The 24548-nt window shown below is 41.4% G+C and overlaps 1 protein-coding gene across 1 annotated transcript; it reads right to left on the bottom strand.

Moving 5' to 3' along the window:
• Positions 1–334: 334 nt before the first annotated feature.
• Positions 335–17924, bottom strand: LOC110986764 (glycine receptor subunit alpha-3-like). The gene is made up of 11 exons (XM_022248940.2): positions 17624–17924; positions 17157–17406; positions 10802–10887; positions 9937–9972; positions 9624–9691; positions 8371–8588; positions 7782–7864; positions 7072–7203; positions 6059–6288; positions 4095–4184; positions 335–2377 (listed from the first exon to the last, which is right to left on the bottom strand). Exons 2-11 carry the CDS (start codon positions 17246–17248, stop codon positions 2183–2185), a joined length of 1230 nt encoding a protein of 409 aa, XP_022104632.2. The 5' UTR covers positions 17249–17406; positions 17624–17924; the 3' UTR covers positions 335–2182.
• Positions 17925–24548: the final 6624 nt, after the last annotated feature.

Raw genomic sequence — 24548 nt, forward strand, 5'->3', positions numbered from 1 at the left:
GTAATACCGCGTGGGATGCATAAAAGGAGAAAATATCATTGAGTGTCATGTACCGGACTATGAAATCCCCTGTATTGTGATTTTATGAAGTTGTCAAAGGAAGTAAACTCAACTCGCCAAAGTTTATAACCCAACATTTTGAAGTACCCTAGAGGAAGGAGCAGATCCCTCCATGGAGGTACTCAGTGAGTATGACTTTACCATGAAATCACAAGTCTGTTACGGTGATCACGACCCAGCCTGTACAACCTGAAATTGGGATTACCCAGCAGCGACTGTATATTTCATTAATAGCTAAATCCATTTTAATTGCTGAATCAGTCGTCCAAACGCATTTAACGTTGTCAGAAATGTCCAATTTTAATGGCCATCTTCGATGAAACTCGAAAAGCAAAATTTTAAAAAATACCTTTAGTGTTAAAAGGTCGTTGTTGACAAAAAAACTGGAACCTTGCATAATTATTTAATCCGTAATAACACACAGTTCATGTATTTTGCAAAATCAAATTTGGTGCAAAAACAAATTCTTTATTAGAATTTTGTTTGTTTTTAAAGTTATTAAAAGTTTTAAGTAAATGCGAAATGAATGCCATCAAGTTCTTTTTTACAGTTTTGAGCTTTGAGTAACAAGTATTGTGCAAATGATTAAGAAATGGATTGGTTGTAGGTCGTGTAACACTAGTCTAAGGAGTAAAACTTTATATCCCTTTCAGTCTTCAATACACCTTGGTTGTTGTTTATGAAAGGATTTTTCACACACCATAAGTCACGGCTAACTACAAAATAACATGCTTAAAAATTGATCATTAAAATACACAGCACCCGATAACAATCGTACAATGCTATTAAACAAAACACGAAGAGAATTGCTCAACATTGAGGAGAAAATGTGAATCAATACGGGCGATTCACAAGAGTTGCAATTTGTTAACCAATCACAGTGTTCGAACTCTGTCGCCCCTTCCAAACGCGCATTTGGTCGACAGATTTCGCCCATTGCGATTGGTCAACGCTTTGTAAACTCTTGGAGGCGCCCTATTGTGCATCGCCCGTATTGAAAACGTCAGTTCTCAGAAATGACTTGGGTTGATTGGAACCGACGGATGACAGCATTATTAATTAACTCGAACAACTAGTGTAATGCTTTAATAGTCTACACAAGCCGTTTTTTTTATTATCATGGCGTCCCTGTAATCCTTTTTCATTTGCTTCATAAAACAATGTTTATAACGTACAAAAAGCAGTTAAGAACAGACGATAGAACAGAAGTTAGTGGGGAAATGCGGCAGATGGAAAAATATTCTGTAAAAATAATATGCATATACCACTTTGCTTGTAGTACCCCTTTTTCTGAACTGCATTAACCATTTCTTTTTTATTGACTATTAGGCCATGTCCGATTCACTTGGCTGCAGCCCGAATACGCACGACTTAATGGGAACTGGCTGCGGCCACTGCAATAGCCTAGTGCGTAAATTCAAGCCTTAGCCAGTGAGTCAGACACGGCCATAATAGCTCAAATAACAAAATGAATAAAACATGTTTCAGTTTACAACAGCGTAATGCGCAATATTGTCTACTGTATAGCATACAACATAGCAGACGACCTAGAGTTTAATCTTACAGATTAAGTTATTGCACGAAAAAATGTTTGCTTTAGACCTTATCATCCAACTCAAATAACTGAGTAACACATGAGGCTCCATGTCTATAAAAGCAAAATTCATGTTTCAAAATGCTCAATCAAGAGTAAAAAGATCTTCTAATCTGAGATTGTCTTTCCTTATCGCGGGAATAACAAAATGCAAAATATTAACAATTTTACTGACACTTTCAAACTTAGTGCTGAAGGATTAAAAGATCCGTGATGCAGTGTAGATATAATCAAATTACTTCGTATTAAGCCTACACCGTGGCGTGCTATTCTCAAAATGATATTTATGGTATGGAAAGACACTTCAGAATGAGCACAAAAACGCCATCCACTCAGTAATAATGACCCCAGCATCACTAATTCGAGTGAATTAAACAAACGCACCCCCGCCAAAAGGAGTTTAGAGCAGTCTTGCATAAAACCAAATAAATATTGCATTCAGTGGTAATCATTGGGCATCTCTCAAACCAGGAACCGAAGTTTATACCAGAGAAAGTGAACAAACATCGTTGTTTCTAAATCTGTGTTTCACATTGTGAGAAAAATTATCCAATAGCAGACGCTGAAAGTGAGAAAAGCGATGGGGTATAGCCATCGAGCGTATCGGTCCATTCGGTCGGCTGTCATCAGTTGGCCTTGACTAGACTCTTGAGGGCCTCCTTCAAGTGTCCTGTTCCTTTTACTTCTGTCGTCAATCGAAGCTGTGAAGGCTGCCTTGTTCGCCTGTCGCCAAAATAATATCTTATTACTGCCACGTTTACTTATACTATGTATACGTTACTTTGTCACTGTGCAAGAGAAGGAAAGGACGTCCTGAAAAATTTGCTGGTTGTGTGTTTGCAACTGTCGATATTGTATAAAGGATCTTTTAAGAATGCCCTACGTGCGAGGGGGGGTGAATCAGATGTCTCTGAGGATCATGAAAAATATAATAAGGTTGTTACATTATTATGTTTAAAGGGTCCATGATTTGAATTTTACTTTGGAACATGTTTTGCGCAGCTTTCTATTCCTTTGGATTGGATTTAATTGCTTGCATTTTTAAGGCAGTGGATATCATTAGCCGTCGCCGGCAATTTAACTAAACGATGTTTTTGCCGGGCACATGCGTAGTGACCGTTTTCTGGATTTAGACATTCTTGCCGTCACGGTGACAACTATTAGTCTCGTTCTACAGCAATTCAGTGGTTGTGACTTCGTATTCACAATATAAGAATCAGACAATGTTACAATCGGACTTTTTCCCTTGAAAAATCCTCCAGAGCCACGAATCAGGAAAAGAAAATGTCACACTCTTTAATAAAGTGATGGAGTCAATTTAAAAAAAAAAAAAACAAGAAAATTCTTAATTTGGGGGGACGAAAAAAGGAAAAAGACTGCCTGGGATCGAACCCAGTTGGGAGCGTATCATGTGATCTCATGATGTGCTCGCTATTCGCCCCGAGTTGAAGTGCACCCCCAAGAAGCAAAAGAAAGGCAGATGGTTGTAAGCTTTCCAAGTGGGTTCTTGAACGCGTTCTGCGTGTACGCAAAGACCATACATCAAGGAATAAATTCGTTACCCGTACTCAGCGTACTCCGCCAAATGCACCATTGATCTCCATTATATACAAGGTAGTCGAAACCAATTAAGACCCTCACAAGACCACGCAAGACCAGCACAAGGCCCCTAGTCTGAATTCAAGATACAAGCTATTCAAATGAACCGCAACAAAAGCATTCCTTTGTCATTGTTCAACCTTTTATTGTGATTGGTCTTGCGCATGGTCTTGAGCCTGGTCTTGTGATGGTTTCGACCACAACAATAATTACAAACGCGCGCTTTATGCGACGAGTAAAAAAAAACCACGCCCTCTTCAAATAATACTTCAAATAATGAGGATTAATCGTGTATAGGTCTCAAAGAGGGCGCTGGTTACATATAGCCAGTTAAATACCCATTGTCTTTGAAAAACCAGTTAAATTTTCCTCATTTTTCAGGACGAATGAGGGTGCTATTGCTCTGAAGTCACTTCAGGATAGGAAGACACGGTTCATTCAGGGAGTTTTCCGTTCACATTATAAACTTAGAAGTTGGTCATTTGAAATATTACAAAGAAAGCTTTTCTCACTGGACTGCTGTCCTGAACTCAAACAATTAATCTCCAAAGTAAAAAAAACCCTGAGAGCAAAATGTTCAAAGTTCCAGCAATCGTTAGTGCAGAAACATGAGTTGCATGTCTTACAAGACATATGCGCTTCGCTCATACATGTGCAAAATTTGCATTTGAACAGAAAGCAAAAAGATCAAATGATCAAATTGTCCTATAAATGGCACAACAGAAATTGAAAATCGATTTAACTGGAAATCAAGGTGCACCTACAAAGCTGCATTAAAGAAACTGCATTCCGTGGGCCCTGTATTAAGTCACGCCCAAGGCAAGAGATATGCATACATTACCTGTTTAATGAGGAGAAAATTGGCCACGCCGTACTCAAGTAGAGAGAAAAACACGAACATGAGACAGACTACCAGCCAGATGTCGATCGCCTATGGAGAGGAACACAAGTTACAAATTATCTCAATGCCCTAGCGGTACAGACAGGCAATTGATCCTGCGGTTTAAGAGGGTGAATTTCAAGAAAGCTTATGGTCACATTTAGGAACAGGCCCTTGGTGATGGTGATGGGCCATAGTACGTAAATTTTCTCCTGAGTCGTTTGAGGGTTTCGGCGTAATACGAAAATGTCATTTACACAGCATTATTTACATGTATCTCTGTGACATCGCGTGGAAGCATACACTATGGAACGCCCAGAATTCGGGTTTGAGATGGGCCTATACCAACTAGTTACGCACACGTATTGGTATTCAGAGAATCCGTTAGCATTTCGCGCATACCTTGCTTGTCTTGAATCAGTCATCACACGAGTGTCACGGCCATTAAAGGGTAGCTGCAATCAGTTTTGTTTTAATATAAACATTTCAAAAAGGCACCCTTGTTTCTCGGTTGACCTTGATTTCAACTTCTGTTTTACTATTTCAAACGGTTTTTATATACTGTCTTGTTGGTTTTTATGCTAATGTGCATTTCCATATTCATGAGCAAAACTGTGATGTCGTCCCAGGAAAAACCTCAATGTTACATCGGTTTGTACACAAAAAGTCCCGTATTTTTGTAGACTTTACTGGACTAAATTTTCTTTTCTTTGCTGATTCACTGTTGTCCATAGCAAGCATAAATCCCTTTCTCAGAAATGTTTTCAGTGAGTAAATTCTGGGTTCACAATTTGAATAGAAAAACCTGTGCACTGAACTATGTCTTCCCTAGATGACTTCACAGCAACAGCACCCTCGGTTATCAAGGCAACCACGGATAATTTTTTAAGTTTTAAAAGATCACTTTCAATGCATTTAACCAAATAAGAATGTAAAAGAGTTTGCACAATTCATTTGAAAAGTACACAGTTGCAGAAAAAAATGTGTCTAAGAAAATTCATTGCAGCTACACTTTAACGTCTAAACTAACTGGGACGTGTTTTCGTGACTCGACGCCTAACGCCTGGTTTCCTTTATTATGGTCATCTGTAACGCAGACGGTCCGCAAGACGTCAAAACGCAGGCAATCGCGGAAGAGACACTGCGCGACGTCATTCCACCAAAAAGTTCAATAAAACGGTGCCCGAATTCGAAAGTGGAATATTTTCGCCCAAAATGCCTTTTTTTAGGTGGCATGGCAAGGTTTCCTCTCGAAGCTAAAACTGATACTCCAGTTTGATGTAATTTGTTTATGCTGGGGCTGCATGTGCTAATAATAAAGAGAAAATGGAAAGGCTGGTACTAAGCGAGAGAAACATCGTTGTACACCTGTCATGCCAGCGTGTGTGTTTGGAGGCCTACTCAGCGACTCAACGCAGACAGTCGGCAAAGTTGAACCGGGCTCAACTTTGCCGATCCGTCTAGGGATAGTTTACTTTATCGGCGACACTTCCGTTTAACATATTTCCATTTGTCTGCGTTACAGTTTGCGTCTTGATTACGTTGCTCTCTGCGTTTCTTACGTTGATATGGAAACCAGGCCTATCCGGAGCATGTTTGAGACGTCAAAGCACTAACCGGGAATATGTTTAAGGTGGTCCGTAAAAACGCCAAACTAAAAAGGGTTACTTAATTTGAGGCTGAGAAAGCACAAGTAATCAGACAACATTGTCTACAAACGTCACTTCCATTCAACCCAACTGCAACCCAACTGCAACCCAAGATTATTGTTTGGTTGCAACGCTTGCGTCACAGAGGCATAACCGAATTTGCGAAAACGCCAACTTTAGGAGAAGAACGCACATTAACAATACTGCACGCAAAATCGATATTTTCACGCGCGAAAATGAAATACTGCAGAAGGAACTCGCTACCGTCGACTTTACCTTCGCGTAGGTGACGACTGGTAGCGTCTCCTGTATGCCGGCTGTCATGGTGGTCACGGTCAGGACCGTAGTTATACCCAGGGCTACGCGCGCGGGGGCTGCTTTGGCGTCAATCCAGAAAGACAGCCAGGCGATGCTGACCAGTAGCAAGGTAGGAATGTACACGGTGAGGAAGTACGACTCCATCTGACGTATGAAGTGAAAGTAGCATCTCACGCTGCTGAAATTCCCTACCATTTAACCATGGAATAATTCAACATCAAATCAGTTGTGATTCCTTTGAACACATGCATAATCAAAAAAGCATTTTCAGTGGTGTCTTCTTTTTTCTTGTTGGACAACCCGGCGCTACATGCTTTACGCCCATTCCCATCGGCGCAAAAAAAGCCCGTTTGGTTAACTTTTTACACATTGGTGCAAATTTTAACGCAAGTTGATACTCTGTAGCCTGTTCCTTTGTTTCTTGGCGTGGCCCATGTTGCTCCCCGTGCGTGAGCTTTCGACCGTTTATACTTTCTACGAAACGATGCCTCGATGCCCATTAAAACAATTTGTTCTTATGCCGTGAATTCCTTAAGGAACAGCAAGGCATACAACGCTCCAGATATACATGTATCCACTGATGGGACGTCTGGCAATGTGGGTTAAGCAAATTACCGGCTACGTTTGTATGGGACTGGGTTTAAAAGAAGACCATTCCCGCTTTAAATACCGGTAATGATTATGACTTTAAACAAACAAAGCGGAACAAGGAGAGCAATTTTGCATTCAATCCTTACCCGACTTCACACCGGCTTCTGAAAACAAGTGGTCGCTTTGAATTTTGCCATAAAGCATTCGGGATCAGGTCTGCATGTTCCAACATTGTAGCTGGCATGAAGTTCGAACTGTCATCGAGTATTTAAACCAATCCGTAGTTAATCTACGTTTCTTTTTACCATTCTTACACTGAAGTGAATCAATGCAATGTAGTAGTGATGCTGACAGCAGTTCCGTTGGTGGAGACCACTTACCCAAAGAAAACTCCAGTGTCTCCTGTTTCGCTTCCATACCAGTCAGGCTGAATTTGGATATAGTGACAGCGGGCTCTATTTGGATGCTATGATCGTCCACATAGAGGAGGACATCTTCCGTAGAGTAGGCATCTATATGCCAATTGACATTGGAAGAAAAACCAAACATAAATTCTTTCAATGACAAAAGAAAATTAAGAAATCGTTCAGCGAACTTAAATACTCAACTCCTGGTGGAATTCGAACTATATAGACTTAGACACAGTGGCAAAGACAGCATCGCAAGGCTAGCATGACTGACCTTGGCAATCAAATCAGCGGGCCTAAGACAATGGGCCTCGAGCTGGACCAACAGAGGGCACGATTTTCCTAGCAACCGGGGCTCCCTTGGTAGGAGCTTCACTTCGCTGGTTCACGAATTAAACAACTACCGGTATGAAATGCACACGTTGCGCGCGAGTCCCTAGCCCCTACCAACTAAATTAACATTCCCGACCAGCAAAGATCTTTTCAACCGGTGAGGGAGTGCTTCTGCTCAAGGCGGATAAAGAAGGGTTAACTGAATTGGTCTCTTGGTATTAAGGCTTCTGGTTACAGGATAACAATGACGTAAGGAGTAAAGTGGACCATGTTTCAAATGATTAATGGCAGGAGTTCAGAGAGACTTTACAGCTATAACATTCCCCTTAGATATGATGAATGGGGCTTACAAGTGCTAATGATGATATCGCAGTCCTGGGAATCCATCGGAAACTTTTGCAGGTTCATGTTGCAGGAAACCGTCAAGGTGATCCTGAGTTCGGAAGCAGAGCAACCATTGCGAGATTGTGAAATCGGTGTTTGTATTCACAACGATATTTGTCTATAGTTGTTTCACTCACTCCATGTTCTGTGATACCAAACTGGTGTCAAAGTTAAAACCCTCAATGGCTGTGTATAGCACAACATCGGAGTTGTGATATCCTATATGGAAACCAAGGATGTTAAATTTACACCACAGTTTTTGAATTGGCTTCAGTGGAAGACAGTGCTATGGAGACATGCTAGGATGCATCGTATAAGTGTCAAGTTTTGAGATCGTTGGTCCCAGTCCAGTCAGCGTGGTGTTGGTACGTGTGTTCCTACCTGAGAAACTTTGTCATCGCTCAAACCATGAAGAAATGATCCCTTCAAACGTCTAATGTCTTGAGTATAATATCAGCATATTGGTACCAGGTTTCGGGTCAGCATAAACAACTCAGTGACCCTATAAGCGTCAGCACGACCCAGGTCAAAATTACGGAGAGTATCCACCAATACCTTTGACTGTACGACACTTTCCCATTCGGCTGGACTCGCATCAGCTTGTTTGGTTGTGTCACCATGTGCACCCTGGCGTTCTTCTCGTTCAGGAAATATATGTCTGGCAGCCAGATTCTCTCAATGCCTTTGCTTTGGAGGGCCAGACTACGGTTGCCGTGGAAGGCCAACCGTCTGTCCTGCCAAAACAGCCGCAGATAGACGGTCACTGTCCAATCCTGAAAGAAAAACAATTGAAGAAAAATCATTTTTTTAAAAATCTTCGAAACTCACTGAATTCCGTGGAAAACCGTCACGAGAAACTTATTAAAACGAGCGCTCCGCCATCGAAGTAGTAAACTTTACTGAACACCAGTGACGTAATGTTGGAGGGGAGCTCACAGGGAACGACCACCCCCCCCCCGAACTGTTGATAAATATCTTCAAGCTACAGTTTCTCAGTTTTGAGGGACACTAGGATAACAAGTGTACACCCCTGGTGCCCCCGTCAAATTTTACCCGACACAATTTGTCATGCAGACAAATCCGATTAGACACTGTCACTGCGGTGGCGCCATACTCCCACGAACATTCTTCAGCTCGGCACGCACGTGCATCGGCAAAACGTGACATCCCTCATTTGTTGAAAAGAGCCAGGTTGGTGGGGAGTAATCATTATCTTCGTAGCGACGCGACCGCGACGCTTGCATTTCGCAGGCGTTTGTGAACCAGCGAATGGCAGTTCCCACCACTGATCTCCATCATAGAGGAGACCTATTGATCTCCACTATCAATATTACCACTACAGGAGCCTGCGTTGCTCGAAAAATAGCGCCCTCTCTTGGTCCAGGTCGGGGCACAAATTACTGAAAAAGTAACATGCAGTGGTGATCGTGAGCATGGATATCACATTGTCATATATCTACCCCCAAACCTCAAACCAGCATATTTTAGTTATATACTTCTGGCAAATACCAATGGAATTTTTGACGTTTAAATCAGAGGGGTATATGTCGATTATTCCTGCACGATCCTGGTTCTCCAGTTTTCTTTCAAAACTGTTCAAAACGCATAGGCAGGGGTAGGCAAGGTACTCGGCATTAACAGATTAGCACCAGAAAGTTGCGCTCTCTTAGATTAATAAAAAAAAACGTGTGTAGTCGTTCCTAATGAGGGACATCCACTCCCCGATCAGCTTGTGGGATTCAATATCCAAAACGCAAGGAAAAGTTTTGATGTTTACTTCTTTCTTTATTAAACTTCCTATGACTTACCATTGTCGATTCCCTGATGCCATCCACGCTTTCGATGTAGATTTGAACCAGTATTTGCAATGGGAGATCTACAGGTAAAGATGATCTGATGTGCATTAAACGAATATCAAAGTGAAATAGAAACAATACCGAGGGCTTCGAGTCGTTTTCTTTTAACACGTCCCATTCTACCGGCCCTCTACCCAAAATCTGAATACTGTTGTTCAGCCTTGAAATCATTGTTTATTCCATTCCAGTTTCTCTGAATGTGTATTTCAGGGATTTTGCTCCAGTTTAATGACATCTTAATAAGCTAGGCACATCCGTGTCTTACTTTCATCTGGTTCCTGTAGACCCGCAGAGTTTTCCGCTATTGGAATAAAAGAACAACATAAAATGTACCGCTTAAAGCAAAAAACAAAACACACCTATAAGGAATGACTTAATTTTTAAGCAAAGCCAAATACACGTAACGAATAACTTAAATTACGACCGTCTTGTTAGAAACGCCTATATTGTGCGATCTACATATTTCCAGACTTTGGTCATCTTCAAAGAAGGAGGTTGATTCTTAATTTTGTTCGCAAGTCAGGTTTCTAACTGCACTTCTGTGGTAATCATCCACCCTCTGCCCACCAGAAATTTTGGTTTTGGCCCCGTCGGATATATCAGTAGAAATGGGCCATACGTTGTCTTCCATGTACCCCAATACGTCTTTAAGTAATTGTAAACACCAGACGCGTTTCAGTAGACCGATTGCGCCAGCTAAGTCATATGACCTATAGTGGGTATTGAATGTCAACTAACGTAGCGTCCACTCAAAGCAGAGTGTTTGATAAGTTTCATGTCCCAAAATTAAAGTCGACGATTGATACCGTACTGGGACTACTGGTGTGTTGGGTACTACACCGGCTGTATTGCTTGTAAACAAAACTAAAACAAACACGTTGCTGTGGGTATACCCACTATAGGTCACGTGATTTAGCGGACGCAATCGGTCTATTCCATTATGTCTCCTGCCCGTGCATATTTCTGCCGTCCTTTCTCCCTTTTTGGTGTTATTAATATACATAACTTATATTTCTCTGTGCCTTCTAACCTTCACCATAAGGTACTTGAATACGTTTCATTCACATTAACATGACGACATGCAGCACAGGCATCCCCAGACCATAGAGCAAGGAACAGCCCAGACTAACCTACGCCGTCTGGTCGAACGCGGTTATCGTAGCCCCTTAGAATGCTATCCAGCACTGCTGTCACATTCATGCTGGCGCTGGCGAGGCTGAGTGGACAAATAATGACAACAATTATTTTTACAAAAATGGGGATTTGGTCGGTCAATGAACTTGAAATGTCAGCGTGCTAGAGCCTTGAGCGACCTTCAGCAAACTGAACAACTGTCTTGTTACGTTGAAATTATTACAACTGTTTGTCATGTAGGTCGTTAAGGGGAGAAAGGGGAGCCTCGTTATCCAATCCACTTACGCTAAGCATGCATAGAACACAGATTTATAGTCTTGTGCTTGGTCCACGAGATAAGCGCACGTCGTCAATCGTTCCAAAATCTGCCACTAGTTGGATGTGTTATGAAAGTGGGAAACGTACTGAGAGCACGGACGTGTATAATAAAATCTGGACTCGCAATGCCCTTAATCAGCTTATAGAGTCATTGAATCCACTCGCAGCCATTTTACCGAGCCGAATACAAAGCTTTCCTGGTAATGCCCGCCTTTGTTCTTCCTGACGTCAATAGTAGGGAGCCAACCCACGCCTTTGTATTCGGCTCGGTAAAATGGCCGCTGGTTGGCTTCTTTTTCATACAAAGGCGTTGCAAGTCCAGGTTTTTTTTATATACGTCCGTGACTGAGAGTCTCTGAAGATTAAAGGACGCAGGTCAATAGGATATTGGTATTGGCCCTTGCCCTTGCGTGAACCTAGTTCCAGAGAGAGTAACCGGTACGGATGGGTAATGTCTGCGGTCGTGGTAATCGACAAGAAATAAAAGCTGTTATGAGCATCTTATTAAACACGTGTTGTGTGGATGTTTGAAACAAACTCCTACATTTTGTAAGACTAATGAAGTTCGAGCGTGTAAAACATAATCAGTCGCGTAGCCGGAGCGCTGCAAAGTCACAGAATGCACGGTATGGTGACAATAACCTTCATCTAAATCTCCCAGAACCTTTAGGCCTCGAAGTTTTTCCTGTTCTCTTCACGATGGCCACAAGTATGGTAAGTTAAGCATATTAATGTTAAGTATTGCGTCAAGTTGAGTATGCTTTCAAGACTGAATTTTTCCACTTATAAGCGATACATTCCCTTTACTTCAACAGCTGTGTCTGTCGCTCGAACTAAACATAATGGCTAATAAAATTCCATCAAAATGTCACGAAGTCAAGACGGCTGAACTTTTAGGAATTCTCGCTCTAAGCCCCATCATTATGTCGGCTATAATTGGAGAAGACAAATGTAGTCAACGCCCAACCTATAATGCAATATTTAAGGGGACCGTGGAGTGAACTGAGGAACACGTTTTGTGTAACTTTCTGACCGCTTAAAATGCAAAAAAATTATCTGAAATCTCTGAGGTGACTCTGAAAAATTCTTGTTCATAATATTCCTCACTCAGAGGCCACTCTGTTTTCTCAAGAGCAAACTTAACAAAGTTAGAAAACCTGAGAGAAAATGATCAGCAAAGTCACACCCCTGTACATTTCCAATGGCCGACTCACACTTCTTGCCGCCAAGGTCATTTTCGGGCATGCGTCCATAATTATGAATTTATTAGTGAAGAGTTTCCATTGCATTAACAAATTCCATTAATTAACTGGGTCCAATAAGCAAGCCTTTGTCATTTTGCATTTTAAATTATCATTTCGCTCTATTTCTTTTCTTCTGTGAGACTTTTAGCTCATAGGAATACGAATACCGCTGGATTGGTCTAAAAACGTACAAGAATGAATTTGACCTAACCGCAGTCTCACTTTATCAAAGTTATTCTTTAAGTGCAGTGCAATTTTTCAGATACCTTATGGTATCTTTATAAAAGCCAAAACAATTCCCTTACTGCCAATCTTCATGCCGAGAGGTCAGGAAACTGCACCCATTACCTGCGGATTGCAAATGGCCTATCGACTGCTCAGGTTGGGCATGTTCGACTGAAATCGTCGCTGCCTTGCCCGATCATGATTCAAGACGTAGTCCAAGCCATCAAAACCTATGTATTTTGAGAATGTACTTAAGAGAGGTGCATTAGTCACGCACTCTTCTTGACCTATACCAAGCACTATTAACGGGAATCGATTTGGGGGGGGGTCTAATTAGGGAAGGTTTCATTTAGAGAAAGTATTGCGTGCTTGTCTTCTAATGACTGGTGTAAATGTGCCCAACCTTGAAGACACCGCCGCATAGACTTGCAAGAATTGAGTATTTTGGTTTGGTGGTTAAAAATGTACTCACTCTCTCAGCTCGCCTGATAGCTGAAATTAGGACACGTCCCAAGGTTGTTCCTATTTTAAGCACCTGGTGTTATGTGCACTTTTTGCAAAGAAAAGAGTCATTAATCACTAATTAATTGCTGATTAATTTGGTAAGAGCCTTGGGTGCCTCTTTGTATGGAAGGTAGACTGGATGACAAGCCGTTCGAGAGTCATGAACCTTCTTATATTCTGAACTACCATTTTTGAAGCATTTCCTCGTGTTTGTATGAATAATAACGAAGCAAACGCTTTTACTTAAGTGCAATTGCTAAAAATGAGTAGGTTCTACAGAATTGGAGTATTTAATTGGCATTTTTCAAGACTGGGTCAGGGCAAGCTTGAAAACAAGGAGCATTTACTAATGTTCAAAATGGCAGCGTTCATGAATGTCATTCGACAGGAAGGCTGTATGCCTTTAGGAGGGAATCTCAAAAAACCAGATACAGGCACTTGTACCGATTTGAGAGCGGCAGAGCAATCTTCTTCATCAAAGTTTTTTGCGAGCAAAATTACTGCCATCGTGCTTATCCGCCATGGTGAGGTCTCAAGATACAGCGCTGTGCTGCACTGTGTGCGTCTCTACGTGCAGACAACGGAAGCCCTATTGTGCAAAACCACTCAGCCGTGCAGTCTGCCAATAGTGTAAAGCGTTTGCTTATACATGTAATATACTAGTAGATGCCGAATAGCAAAAGAAACATTTTAATTGATCATACAAATTCAAGCATCCGCTTATTCTTAATGGTTTTCCTTCTCAGTAAATACTTTTGCTGTTTGCTTGAACTTCGTAGCATTTGCTACTTGTTATTCATACGACCCAATAGCGAAGCACTATGCAAATGCCAGGATTCATCTATTATTCCATCTGGGCAAATTTGTAGATCTGGCAACATTTAACATCAATACACTCAGCTAGATCAATTGTGAAGAGGAAAAAACTGTTTTTTCTGTCAAACCTGTTGGCAAGTTGACGCATTGATCCTTGCCGTTGAGGGGGGCACCCTTAAAGCTTATCCCAGTATCTCAGTGGAGCGTTCTGCCCATAACTCTATCTTCTTGGACTTCATTTTGAAATGTTGGGTTTTATTATACAAAAAATGATCGATGACATACAATTAAATGAGTTTCGTCGAGTATACTGTATCCATTCCATAGTGGCAGACACAGTCATGCTGTACAAGGTCGCCTATCCACTCTGAAGTCTCAACCAAACAGGACGTTTGCACAGAATCCGCTTGCGATTCTGATAACTGAACTGTATTTATCAGTTACCGACTTTGCGCCAAGTCTTAGTGCAAGACGGCCCGCCTTCTGGGGAGCTCGTGGCAATTCAGGATAGCCCGGCATGATACCTTTACTTCGGCAACCATGGCAATGTTTAACGCAGTACCGTACGCGTTGAAATTCCCGCTGTGCCAGTCTGTGTAAAACGATAAAGGAAAACATGGCTCCAAGACAGTTGATACACGCACGGTCGGCCCTCAAACTGTCCATTCCCCGGCCTTTTGTGGTTTTCTTGCTGATAAGAACTTCCATTCATGCATAACACAAACAGCAATGTCTTCAGAGTGAACAAGGGATTTAGCGTTATACCTGCCTTAGCACGAGCGCAGTCTCTGGTACCGAGTTGGAAAAAACGTTCAGAGGAAAAAAAAACGGGTGGCCATTAACATATCCGGGCTATGGAGATCGAATGAAAAATTCATCTTATGGAGTGGATGAGGGGTTATTTGACGTTAACCTTGTAAGGCGAAATTGATGACCTACACCAGCCGAAATTCAATGCAAATGGCATACGTTTGCTGTAATTGCAGAGGACACCTCATGCTTTCCCGCCAACCGTGAAAAATGAAGATCCTGACGGCACTCCTAGCTTAGCAAATACAACCAGAAAAATAGTCGGGCCCCCACACGTGTACACCTTTTCTCTCTGACCTTCTTCGCCGCCAGTATTTGCCCCTTTCTACAGTATTTTACCTTGGTTTAACTTTCAACGCACTACAGATTTGATATCGGCATGCGTTTGATGCATATGGAAATCGGTAGCCACGCTGAGTTTTACCGAGGACATTACTCCCTAAATATTGTTGAATAGATTCCGCAACAGCAGGCCTATTAACGCATTATTCTGTTATTTCTGGGCCAGGTGGGTATACGATATGGACATACATAGTAGAAGTTATTTCTCCATAGCCTCCCGATGGAGGGGTCACCACCACCAAAGCAATATTACGAGTATTTCGCCCTTTGCTGGTAATGGTCCATAGATGGAACGAACCGTCCACACGTTTGACATCCATCGGCCAAATGTGGTGTTCAGCTTCCATCAAACGTCTCAAAGATCGCTGTCACGGAAGGTATTACCAAAAGATGTCTCGCAGGAAGAGGGGTAGGTACAGTTCGTCGCTGACTATACAGCCTACACTGTCACCTGAAGAGTGATGTAAACCAGGGCGAGTATATTGTGCCCTTCAAAGCAGTGCACTTTTGAAAGCTGTACTGCGCTCAACAGTCAACGTACTATTATCGTGTTTACAACATGAGGCAACTCGATTTGTTCGGAATGTTGCTCGCTGGGTTATACCAAAGGTCACTGTCCGACATATGCAGCGTGCCACCAACATTAACCATGATTAAGCGATATCTCTTTGTAATATAACATCTCTGCTTCAACGTATGTGAACTTTAAATTTTAGACCTTATTAAGGGCCGCATGGTAATTATTCTGCATCAGTCTGACCGTGAACGAAAAGCACACTTGATAAAGCTTCAACAATACACATTTAAGTGCGGACAATTTTTAAGGGTCGATGGGTAATATTTGAGATGTTCTGAGGAGATGTTTTTATTACATGTATCAACCTAATTTGTTTTCTCTTCTGTGACGTCGGTTGTTTATTTCTGGTATAATATAGTCCATGAACCTGTGGCAGCCAATATGTATGCATAAGAGGTATAATTTTTCCTGTACATTTTCACAGTGCTTCATTGGCAGCACTGGCGCCAGTAGCTCACCGTCAATGGTTTACAGTAATTTTTAACGGTAAATCGCCGTCATTTATTAGACAGCAATTATCGTAAAAATAACAGTAACTTATCTCAATTAATTACATTAATTTCATGTAGACGTTAGACACAGCAAGTTACTGTTTGCATTGATTACGGGCTCATTCTAAATGTGTATTTAAGTGTAAGTGATAAGGGATTCTCAAATTCACCTTAATTTTAAGGCCAACTGGTATAAATTATTATGTATATGATACACAAACCTTGTATTTGAAGCCTTGATGGCGGCAGAACTCCATTTACATTCATAACGCGCACTGACGTGGTATCTGTGTGCATTGTCTAGCTCCCAAGTGCAAACATGGTTGAAACATGAACAGGTAAGACTTTCATCTTTCACGTTCGATTTATCGTTTCAGGCAATGGTTTGCATTTACGTGTAAAACTACATTCAAAAAGCACAAACATTTGTCAAACTAATGTCAAATACTTGCCGGTAAAAAATGGAAAACCACAAAATTACTTGGCAGAAGCAGCAACGCCCCATTTGTGTCAATATGCAAATTGAGGTCAAAGCTTGTACAGTAAATCATTACTATTAAATATACAGTATTATACTGCATTCACAAAAGCACAAAAGATGCGTGTAACAAACACGTTTGTTTCCTGCAAACTTTGTTTACAGTAGCTTAATGTTGCAAAAAATACAGTACAAATATACTACTCATTTAACGTTGTACCTTTACAGTGATATCCATTCCGTTGGTTTGGGTTGGTTTATTTCATTGTAATGAAATATCTTTATGGTAAATAAACAACCCATCACCCTGCGCCTGTTCATACATGTACATACATGTACAATTTAATTAACATGCATGGCTTCTCAACAATCTGACCACAGATTAACAATCTGACAGTGCCTTTAAGTCCTCCTAACCTACCTCAAATGACGCTCTGCTGTCTGCTTCCTAAGCCACTTTTTTAAATGACCGGTATTCATCCATACAAGCTCTTTTGGATGTAATAAGTGGGGTTTGGTAACAAGCAAAATTCACAGGTAGCTTACCTGATCGATGCTGCCACTGTCAGCAATAAAACAATGCACGGTTGCACGCCGCAGCTCCTTGTAGGCCTAAACCTCCAGCTTTTCGTTGTCATCTTGACGCATCGACCTCCAGTCTACTGATCGAAGGAGACTACGGATTGTGAGGCGAATCAAGTCTCCGTGTGCTGTCCTCGAGCCTCGATGCCAACCACCGGTGTGCCGTTTTGTCGGCGTGTATTATTCCAAGGTCCTCACATACTGCTGTGTGTCACTGCAAAAGAGAAGCGCGCCAGCGGTGTAGTGACTTATTTCGCTTTGTGTAGCCTACTCTCAAGTGCATTGCATGGTCGTGCTTTTTCACAGGGGTGGATATTTTTGCCCCTGTATGGGCGGAGGTGCGTGTCGCCTTCTCCAAATTTTGAGAGACACTGGATTGAAAAAAAATTAATTTTAAGTAAACTTTTCAGAAATTTATATAATTGGAATACCCTCTTCTGTCTGCAACATCGCGCACTTTCGTGAAAAAGGACAGCTTTTCGTTGAGTTGATTGACGCTGGTTAAGTTCAAGTCCCAGAAGGTAGCATGCAATGCGTGGGCTCCTGCACATTTCAGGAGAAAAATCCTAGTCGATGTCCTATATCGTTGAAAACTCTGAATGTGCACTATGTTCGTTTTTTAAACTGAAATTTTGAAAAACTTCTGTGCACACTAGCCGTAGGCTCACTGAGCCGACTATTGAGCTGGCGACAGTTCATATGACAGCGAGTAATTATCAGCGGTACACAGGGGAGATTGGCGTGTTTGAACTGCCGCGAACAGGTGCAATATTCTATCGTGTGTTGATTACAGAGCAGTGACGAGGAGAAACCTAGTACTATTACACACTGCGTGGGTGCTTATTCTGTTCAGTCGATAAGCCGATGGTGTCATCTTACCTTGAGCTCATCTGCGGTGTGAAAGAGACATGCAGCCTTAATTGCCAATTTATCGCGGCACAAAAGTTCAAGTTTTAAAAGCAGACTTGAAAGTAAAGGTCGGAGGCCTGAGGTTTGCAGGAGACCAGTCGGCGTCGACTCCACCATTTTGGGGGTGCCCCGACTGGTGGTATAATCCAGACAAAAGGGCGGGGCCTTCTCGTGTCTCAGCGGGGGGAGGGGGGCTGCCGTCAAAGTGTTCAGATCATCACTCTAAAGGAAGGGTAAAAAGAAACGGTATCCCGAAGAGGCAAAATTCTCTCCTAGGGAAGGGAGAGAAGCGAGTATTGTCAACGATAAACTGGCAAACCAACAAAACCGGGAAGGCGATCACTTCCGAGGTATTTTCAAGCAAGTAGACGATTTTCATCCCCCTCCTCCTTTAATTTTGCTTTTCCTTTTCGTTTCATTCTTTTTCAGATCATTTTAATTTTCCCCATTTTTTTCAGGGGGTGCAAGCGCCCTTGCTCGTCTCCCACACGACGCCCATGATCCCATATTGGAAAAGGCGCGTAATAGATATACTCCACCACATACACAATACAATGATCCTGCGATCGTCTCTCTGCCATTTTTATTGTTAAGGACTGAATTCGTTTCTTTTAGCTGTCTGTGCAACAGCAATTCACCAAGCAATACAAGTCCGGATGTCAAATGTTTGCCGGATGTGGTTGTGCATTGTCACGAGGGGTTCGCATGAAAGATTTTCCTCTTTACTTAACGATGTTGCCATTATCATCATTATCAAACATGAATTGATCACAGAGACATCATAATGAGATGCTTTATTGCCTTTTCCTGTCCCCTGCAATTTCACTTTAAATTACCCCATACACATTTTGCACCCCCACTTGATCGTGTATGTTTAAATATTAAACGACTGTGACTTATCGTTCTGTACGGAAGTACGGAAGCGTATTGCTTCCATCATGAAGAAAAATATTTTATCTCTTTTAAACGGCTTGTAATCTCGTTCATTCCTCCATGTTTAAACAAATAAGTATCTCATTTAAACAACATATATGTAGATATAAATATATTTTTTTCGCGTTGGCAGCAATACGCTTCCGTAATTCTGCGAGCATGATATCCAAATTACGAGGCACTGTAAAATCAAGGAAATTAAACCCGTCTCCCCAAAGATGTGTGTAAATTATATTGAATTTGCACGATTCGGGAGTGATGAGGCTTACACCGCAGAAGTGTTAAAATTAACACTACTGATATTATTACCAGGCTTATGCATTTATAAATATGTACATGGATGAAATACAATGATGTGTTGCAAGTATCACCGATTTATAATTGGACTACTTAGCTTAGATACAAGAAAACAATACGGAGGGCAGACCCACTTGATTGAAGCACCTTAATAACTTATTCAGTGAAGGACCGTGACTGAAATTTCGGAACTTGTAGAGCCCCCAGAGGGGTAGCTATGCCTACTTGATGTAGGTTTAGTCTAGCTTGCAGACCGACAGATTCGGACTGTTTCGTATAATTCTTAGGTCCTTTTGCACGGTCACGTGACGAAACGCGGGGTAGTTGTCTGAAATATGTGGACCCCATTTCGTTGATTTTCGGTCGTTATCGTTTGCGTGTATAATGTATAAATGACCATTCTTTCTGATTTACCTTCATGCAGTTTTTCCTTTCGATGAATGTAAATGCTAACTTGCGATTTTGCATAACGTTCGATGGCGTTGATCTTTCACAAAGTAAGGGACAAACGTGGTGCGGACCTCAAAATAGATGTACAGGCATCCCAACTTAACATCATAATATTTTGACTGCAGTGGACGGCGACACCCACAACTTTGTCTCGTTAGTGGTAATTTTATTGCCCCAAATTCAATCACCTTGAACATTACAGAGTGGCTTGTACATTAGTGCCTTGCTATTTATAGTTACTCGAAGGACGGCTATGCAATTTTTCCAAAGATGCTGCCTCAGGCTTACAACCACGGATGCGTATTATGGCTCTAGTTGGAATACAGTTATATGCTTACATTTTGTACCGAAAGTATCATACAGGTTATGCGATTCATGCGATAATTTTTTTTTATTATACACATTTTTACACTCTTCTCGTGCGTGTGAAAACCATGCTTTTAGGGTTACGTGTATGGAAATTTCACTTTTTATGAAACAATTGAGCTTATCTGGGAACGAGGGCTCATTCTGCTAAGGTGATGGGGAAGAGACTGTCTTCAGTTCTACTTGCGAACTTAAAAAATGAGCTTATTGCAAACATTACTGAGAAAGCCTTACACATCAGCTCGTTGCTATGTACCCACAGAACAATACAACAATAAAAAATCAACAAATTTTGGACATCAAATACTATTGCGCCCCGCTCCGATATATTCATTTACGTACTGTAGCATTTGAGATTCAGTTCCACGCCTGTCGCTTCCTGTGCAGCGTGGTGTTTGTAATTCTGGTGCGTATTTACTTGGCATGCACGTGCAAGGCCGGATCGAGGGCGTATTGTATCACGTCGCTGCAAGTTGTCACCTCAAAGACACCTCAAAGGCTGGGTCATGATGTACTCAAATAAATCGGCGTTCACTTGCGAGCCGATACCAGCTTTGGTTTGAAGGAGTCATCAAACAAAATTTTATGACTTGAGTACATGTATAGGAAAGCTTTCTTGCAACTATGATGCTCTTCTTTGTAGCCGTAAAAAAGGAGAAACTTCAACATTTTGGTTTATGTGTTATGTAAATTGTATATTCATGAGCTAAAGCGTATGTCACCAGGACAGAACAGTCATGGCTCTTTGCGTATATCACACTGTTCTACATTTTTTTAAGTAAGTTTCACTTTTTGCTCGCATCTTGTTGGCGGGGGGGTGGTAATTATGGTAATTTTTTGCATATATGCTATTTGGAAAGTAGTGCCTTGTGTGAAAAGAGAAAAATAGTGCCCTCTAAAATGTGTTTGTGAAAAATTTTGTAAGAATGGAAAAAAAACACCATTTTCTCGTCACTTTTACTAAAAAAGAATCATTTTGATCTCCTTTATATTGTTGTGACAAATAATGAAGTTGAGCCAAATGTTCACTGCTTGTTTCCTCAGGCCTTTGATCTTTTTTTTTTTGAAACAAATCTAATATCTAGCTTTCTACTTTCCGCTTCAATGTATGAAAATTATTTGACATAATTATCTGAAATGTGTTGTAAAGGTGCATTTTAAACATTTAAATTACCCATGCTTTTCCTGACAAATATAAGGCGCTGTTGCCGTGATATCATTCCGGGAAGACGTTGTTCGTTACCGGGGTCTTGCTTAAATTTGGTACCCCCAAAATTTGAGCAAAGAAAATGTGTTGGGAATACTTTGATTACTGGCCTACTGTCATGAAAGGAAAGACAACGAATCAAAAAAAGGCCGTCATCTTCAAGCAAAATATCCAAAATTCTGGCAATAATGGTGCTGAAATGTGGCCTTGAGTTTTTCGCCCATGAATTTTTAAATTTAGATCAGCATGAAAACTAAAAAAGGCTTCAAAATACGTGCACCCTTAAAGATAACAAAACAAAAAGTTGGAAATATTGTGAAGAAGGACTCAAAGATGTATTTGCAAGGATTGCATTTTAAATATTAGCCTACGTTATGCGAATGGACCCTTTATTTCGACACGAGCGTGTCGTGAATCACACTCTGTCGCAGTTACATTCGTGCGAACCAAGGTTCAGAGCATTCATACAGTGTCAAGCTATTAGCAATCAACGCGACGGAACCCTTGATAAAAAAAACGCGGGAGATAAGATGCCCCGCTACGTATAGTGACATGAATCATACATCAGAGAGTGGATGCGCACCAATGGAGGATGACCGCTTATGGTGGTCGCATGCGGGTTTTAACCTCGGGCTGTATCTCGTATTACGGCTAGGTCGACGTGCAAATTGCAACCAAAACTAATCAGGGAGATAATGTTATAGATCTGTCCCAGCCATTATCTTAAAAGCAGGTCGTTTGTGCTCTCTGACGGACCCACATTAATCAGGACATGCAATCAACACACGCAGTATCTGTGAATCACTATTTACAAAAGTTGGTCCAGGGGTAGAGAAAATTTTACGAAATCACGGGGAAACGGCACATTTACGTAATAATGGTATTTTTTTGTGGCAAAGGTAAACTTGCTTTGAACTCCATTATCTACGTCGTCTGCAGTCTGCAGCCACGAACCTACTTGAAAGGTTTCAAGTGCCAGATTGATCTATTTTACAAACTAATCAGCTCACAAGCTCTAAGGGCACAAACTTTCAGGAAGAAGTCATTAGCGACGTGGCTATACACAGGCTGGTGTGTTACAGATAGGGTAATTTCTTTTCGTAGGAAGGTTAAAGGTAATTATGATATCAAGACCCCTTTATAGGCCTACGCATGCGTGTTACTCAGAGAGATCAGCATTCCTGATGCGATTGGTGATACGGACGTCGTTGAAGCTGCCAGTAATAGGCGGATTTTTGCAGTGCCGAAAGTTTGTGAACGAAGAAAACGTTACATACGGAAGACTAGCACTGCTATGATCTTTGATATTTTTGTCGAAAACATCGGTGCACCAGATTCTATTAATTCCCAAGGGTTACGGCAGTGATTAGTATAAACAAACTCTTGCAGATGGTGTTCATGTCCCATGTTATCCCCGAGGAAAGCGTGAATTATGACTCAATATCTTTCACAATTCTCTGCCGCCGGCGGAATATACAGGCTCACTGGCGATTTAGCATGACCAAATCTGACGGCATTGTATCAAAGAAAGGTTTTTATCCCAAAACTGACCCCATGCTTTGTAAACAATTTCTTATTTGAAACATAATTTTTGGGCTCGCTTTGTATTGATTTTAAATTGCCTATGCTCGCTTTTATTTTACTTCTATGTAACTGAATGTAAGCCCGAAACACGGGCGATCCTCAATAGCGCGCATCCAAGAGTTTGCAACGCGTTGACCAATCACAACGCGCTTAATCTGTCGACTCAATGCGTGTTTCGAAAGGGTCTACAGATTTCGCGAACTGTGATTGCAAACTCTTGAAGGCGCACGTATTGGAATTATTACTTTCCGTCATGCAAGCTCCCTGTCAGTATAGTTATGGTAAAATGAAAAAGGACTATTCTCCATAATTTTTAAGTTCATACACTTCATGCCCTGTCAACTTGATACGTTTTTTTTGGGGGGGGGGTGATCAGAAATGTCTCTATATGAAAGGTAATCGTGACCAGTAAAATGTAAAAGACAGTCCCCTCCTGACATGCCTGTGGACCGGAGTTAGTCTTGCCAAATGTTCTGCACACTGCGGCACCACAAAGCAGCATATCCTCCTCGCGTTTCAGTTCTTGTGAAAAAAATCCCTATTCTAAAATTCTATTTTAAAAAAATTGCCAAAGATTTTGGCTTTCCCTTCTTTTTTTGGTTGAATTTGGTTCTGCAAACAATATTGTTACAGAGAAACCTGCGGAGAATACCCACATACAGCGACAAAAACCGGACAAGCACCTGCTGAACGCTAGTACCCTGGCCTTTACTGAATTGTCAATTAGCTTTCCTCGGTGATTACATGGGACACGAACATCATATGCGAGAGTTTGTTCCGTAGCCTTTGGGCAGTAATCAAATGTGGTGCGCTGAAATTATCAAAGATCATCGAGGCAGTCTTCCACAGTTCAGCGTTTTGTTCACAAACCCTCGGCACGGTGAAAAAGCTACAATTTATTCTGGTAGCTTCAACGACATCCTTATGACGAATGCTGACCTCTCTGAGTAACACGCATGCGCAGGGGTCATCAATGTTATAATCACCCCTAACTCTCCTGAGAAACAATTACGCTTGTGGATAAAATCCCCAAGAGAACAAGAATTAATACCAGCGACACGTACCTCAGTTTTACGTAAAGCCCGGTTGCTGTGTGATAGCTCAGTCATGAGGTCACCCATTTTAACGAAGAGCCATAAAACTTACTATGCTAATGTTGAAATGTTTTTATGCACAGAATTTTAATTTGTGTGACTTTTCAACAGAAGACGGAAAGTAGAAATTAAAAGAGCCTATTTCTGAAATTTCAAAGTAATCTTGCCTTGCATGCCATTGGTGCATTTTTATGCATAATGACTTTTTATTTATGACAAAATAAAAATGAAAATAGGGGGATCTAGGTTTTGAAGTGGAGAACAATTTGGGCATATAAAGTTATTAGTAGCCCCCTCAATACATGACGACATAGATAGTTTGATGGTAGATGTCCATGAAACTTGAGAACCCTTGGACAGTGCACAACAGACGCCAGAGCCGATTGGTATTCACTGCAATATGGACAACCGTCCATTCCTCCTATAGCGTATGTGACAGCGCCAGCAGCGAGTGCGGCTCAGCTAAGTGGGGAGGTGCCACTTCCTATATACACAGCCTTACCTGCGGCAGTTCGC

This window comes from Acanthaster planci, linkage group LG08, assembly GCF_054643075.1.
Source record: "Acanthaster planci isolate LZ-2023a linkage group LG08, COTS_SCS, whole genome shotgun sequence".
NCBI lineage: Eukaryota > Metazoa > Echinodermata > Asteroidea > Valvatida > Acanthasteridae > Acanthaster > Acanthaster planci.

Coding starts and splice junctions, on each gene's coding strand:
- LOC110986764 (XM_022248940.2), bottom strand. CDS start 17,248: ATGACAACGAAAAGCTGGAGGTTTAGGCCTACAAGGAGCTGCGGCGTG. Junction 7,865..8,370: donor AAAGTGTCGTACAGTCAAAG/GTATTGGTGGAT, acceptor TTCCGAACTCAG/GATCACCTTGACGGTTTCCT. Junction 6,289..7,071: donor GACACTGGAGTTTTCTTTGG/GTAAGTGGTCTC, acceptor GTTAAATGGTAG/GGAATTTCAGCAGCGTGAGA.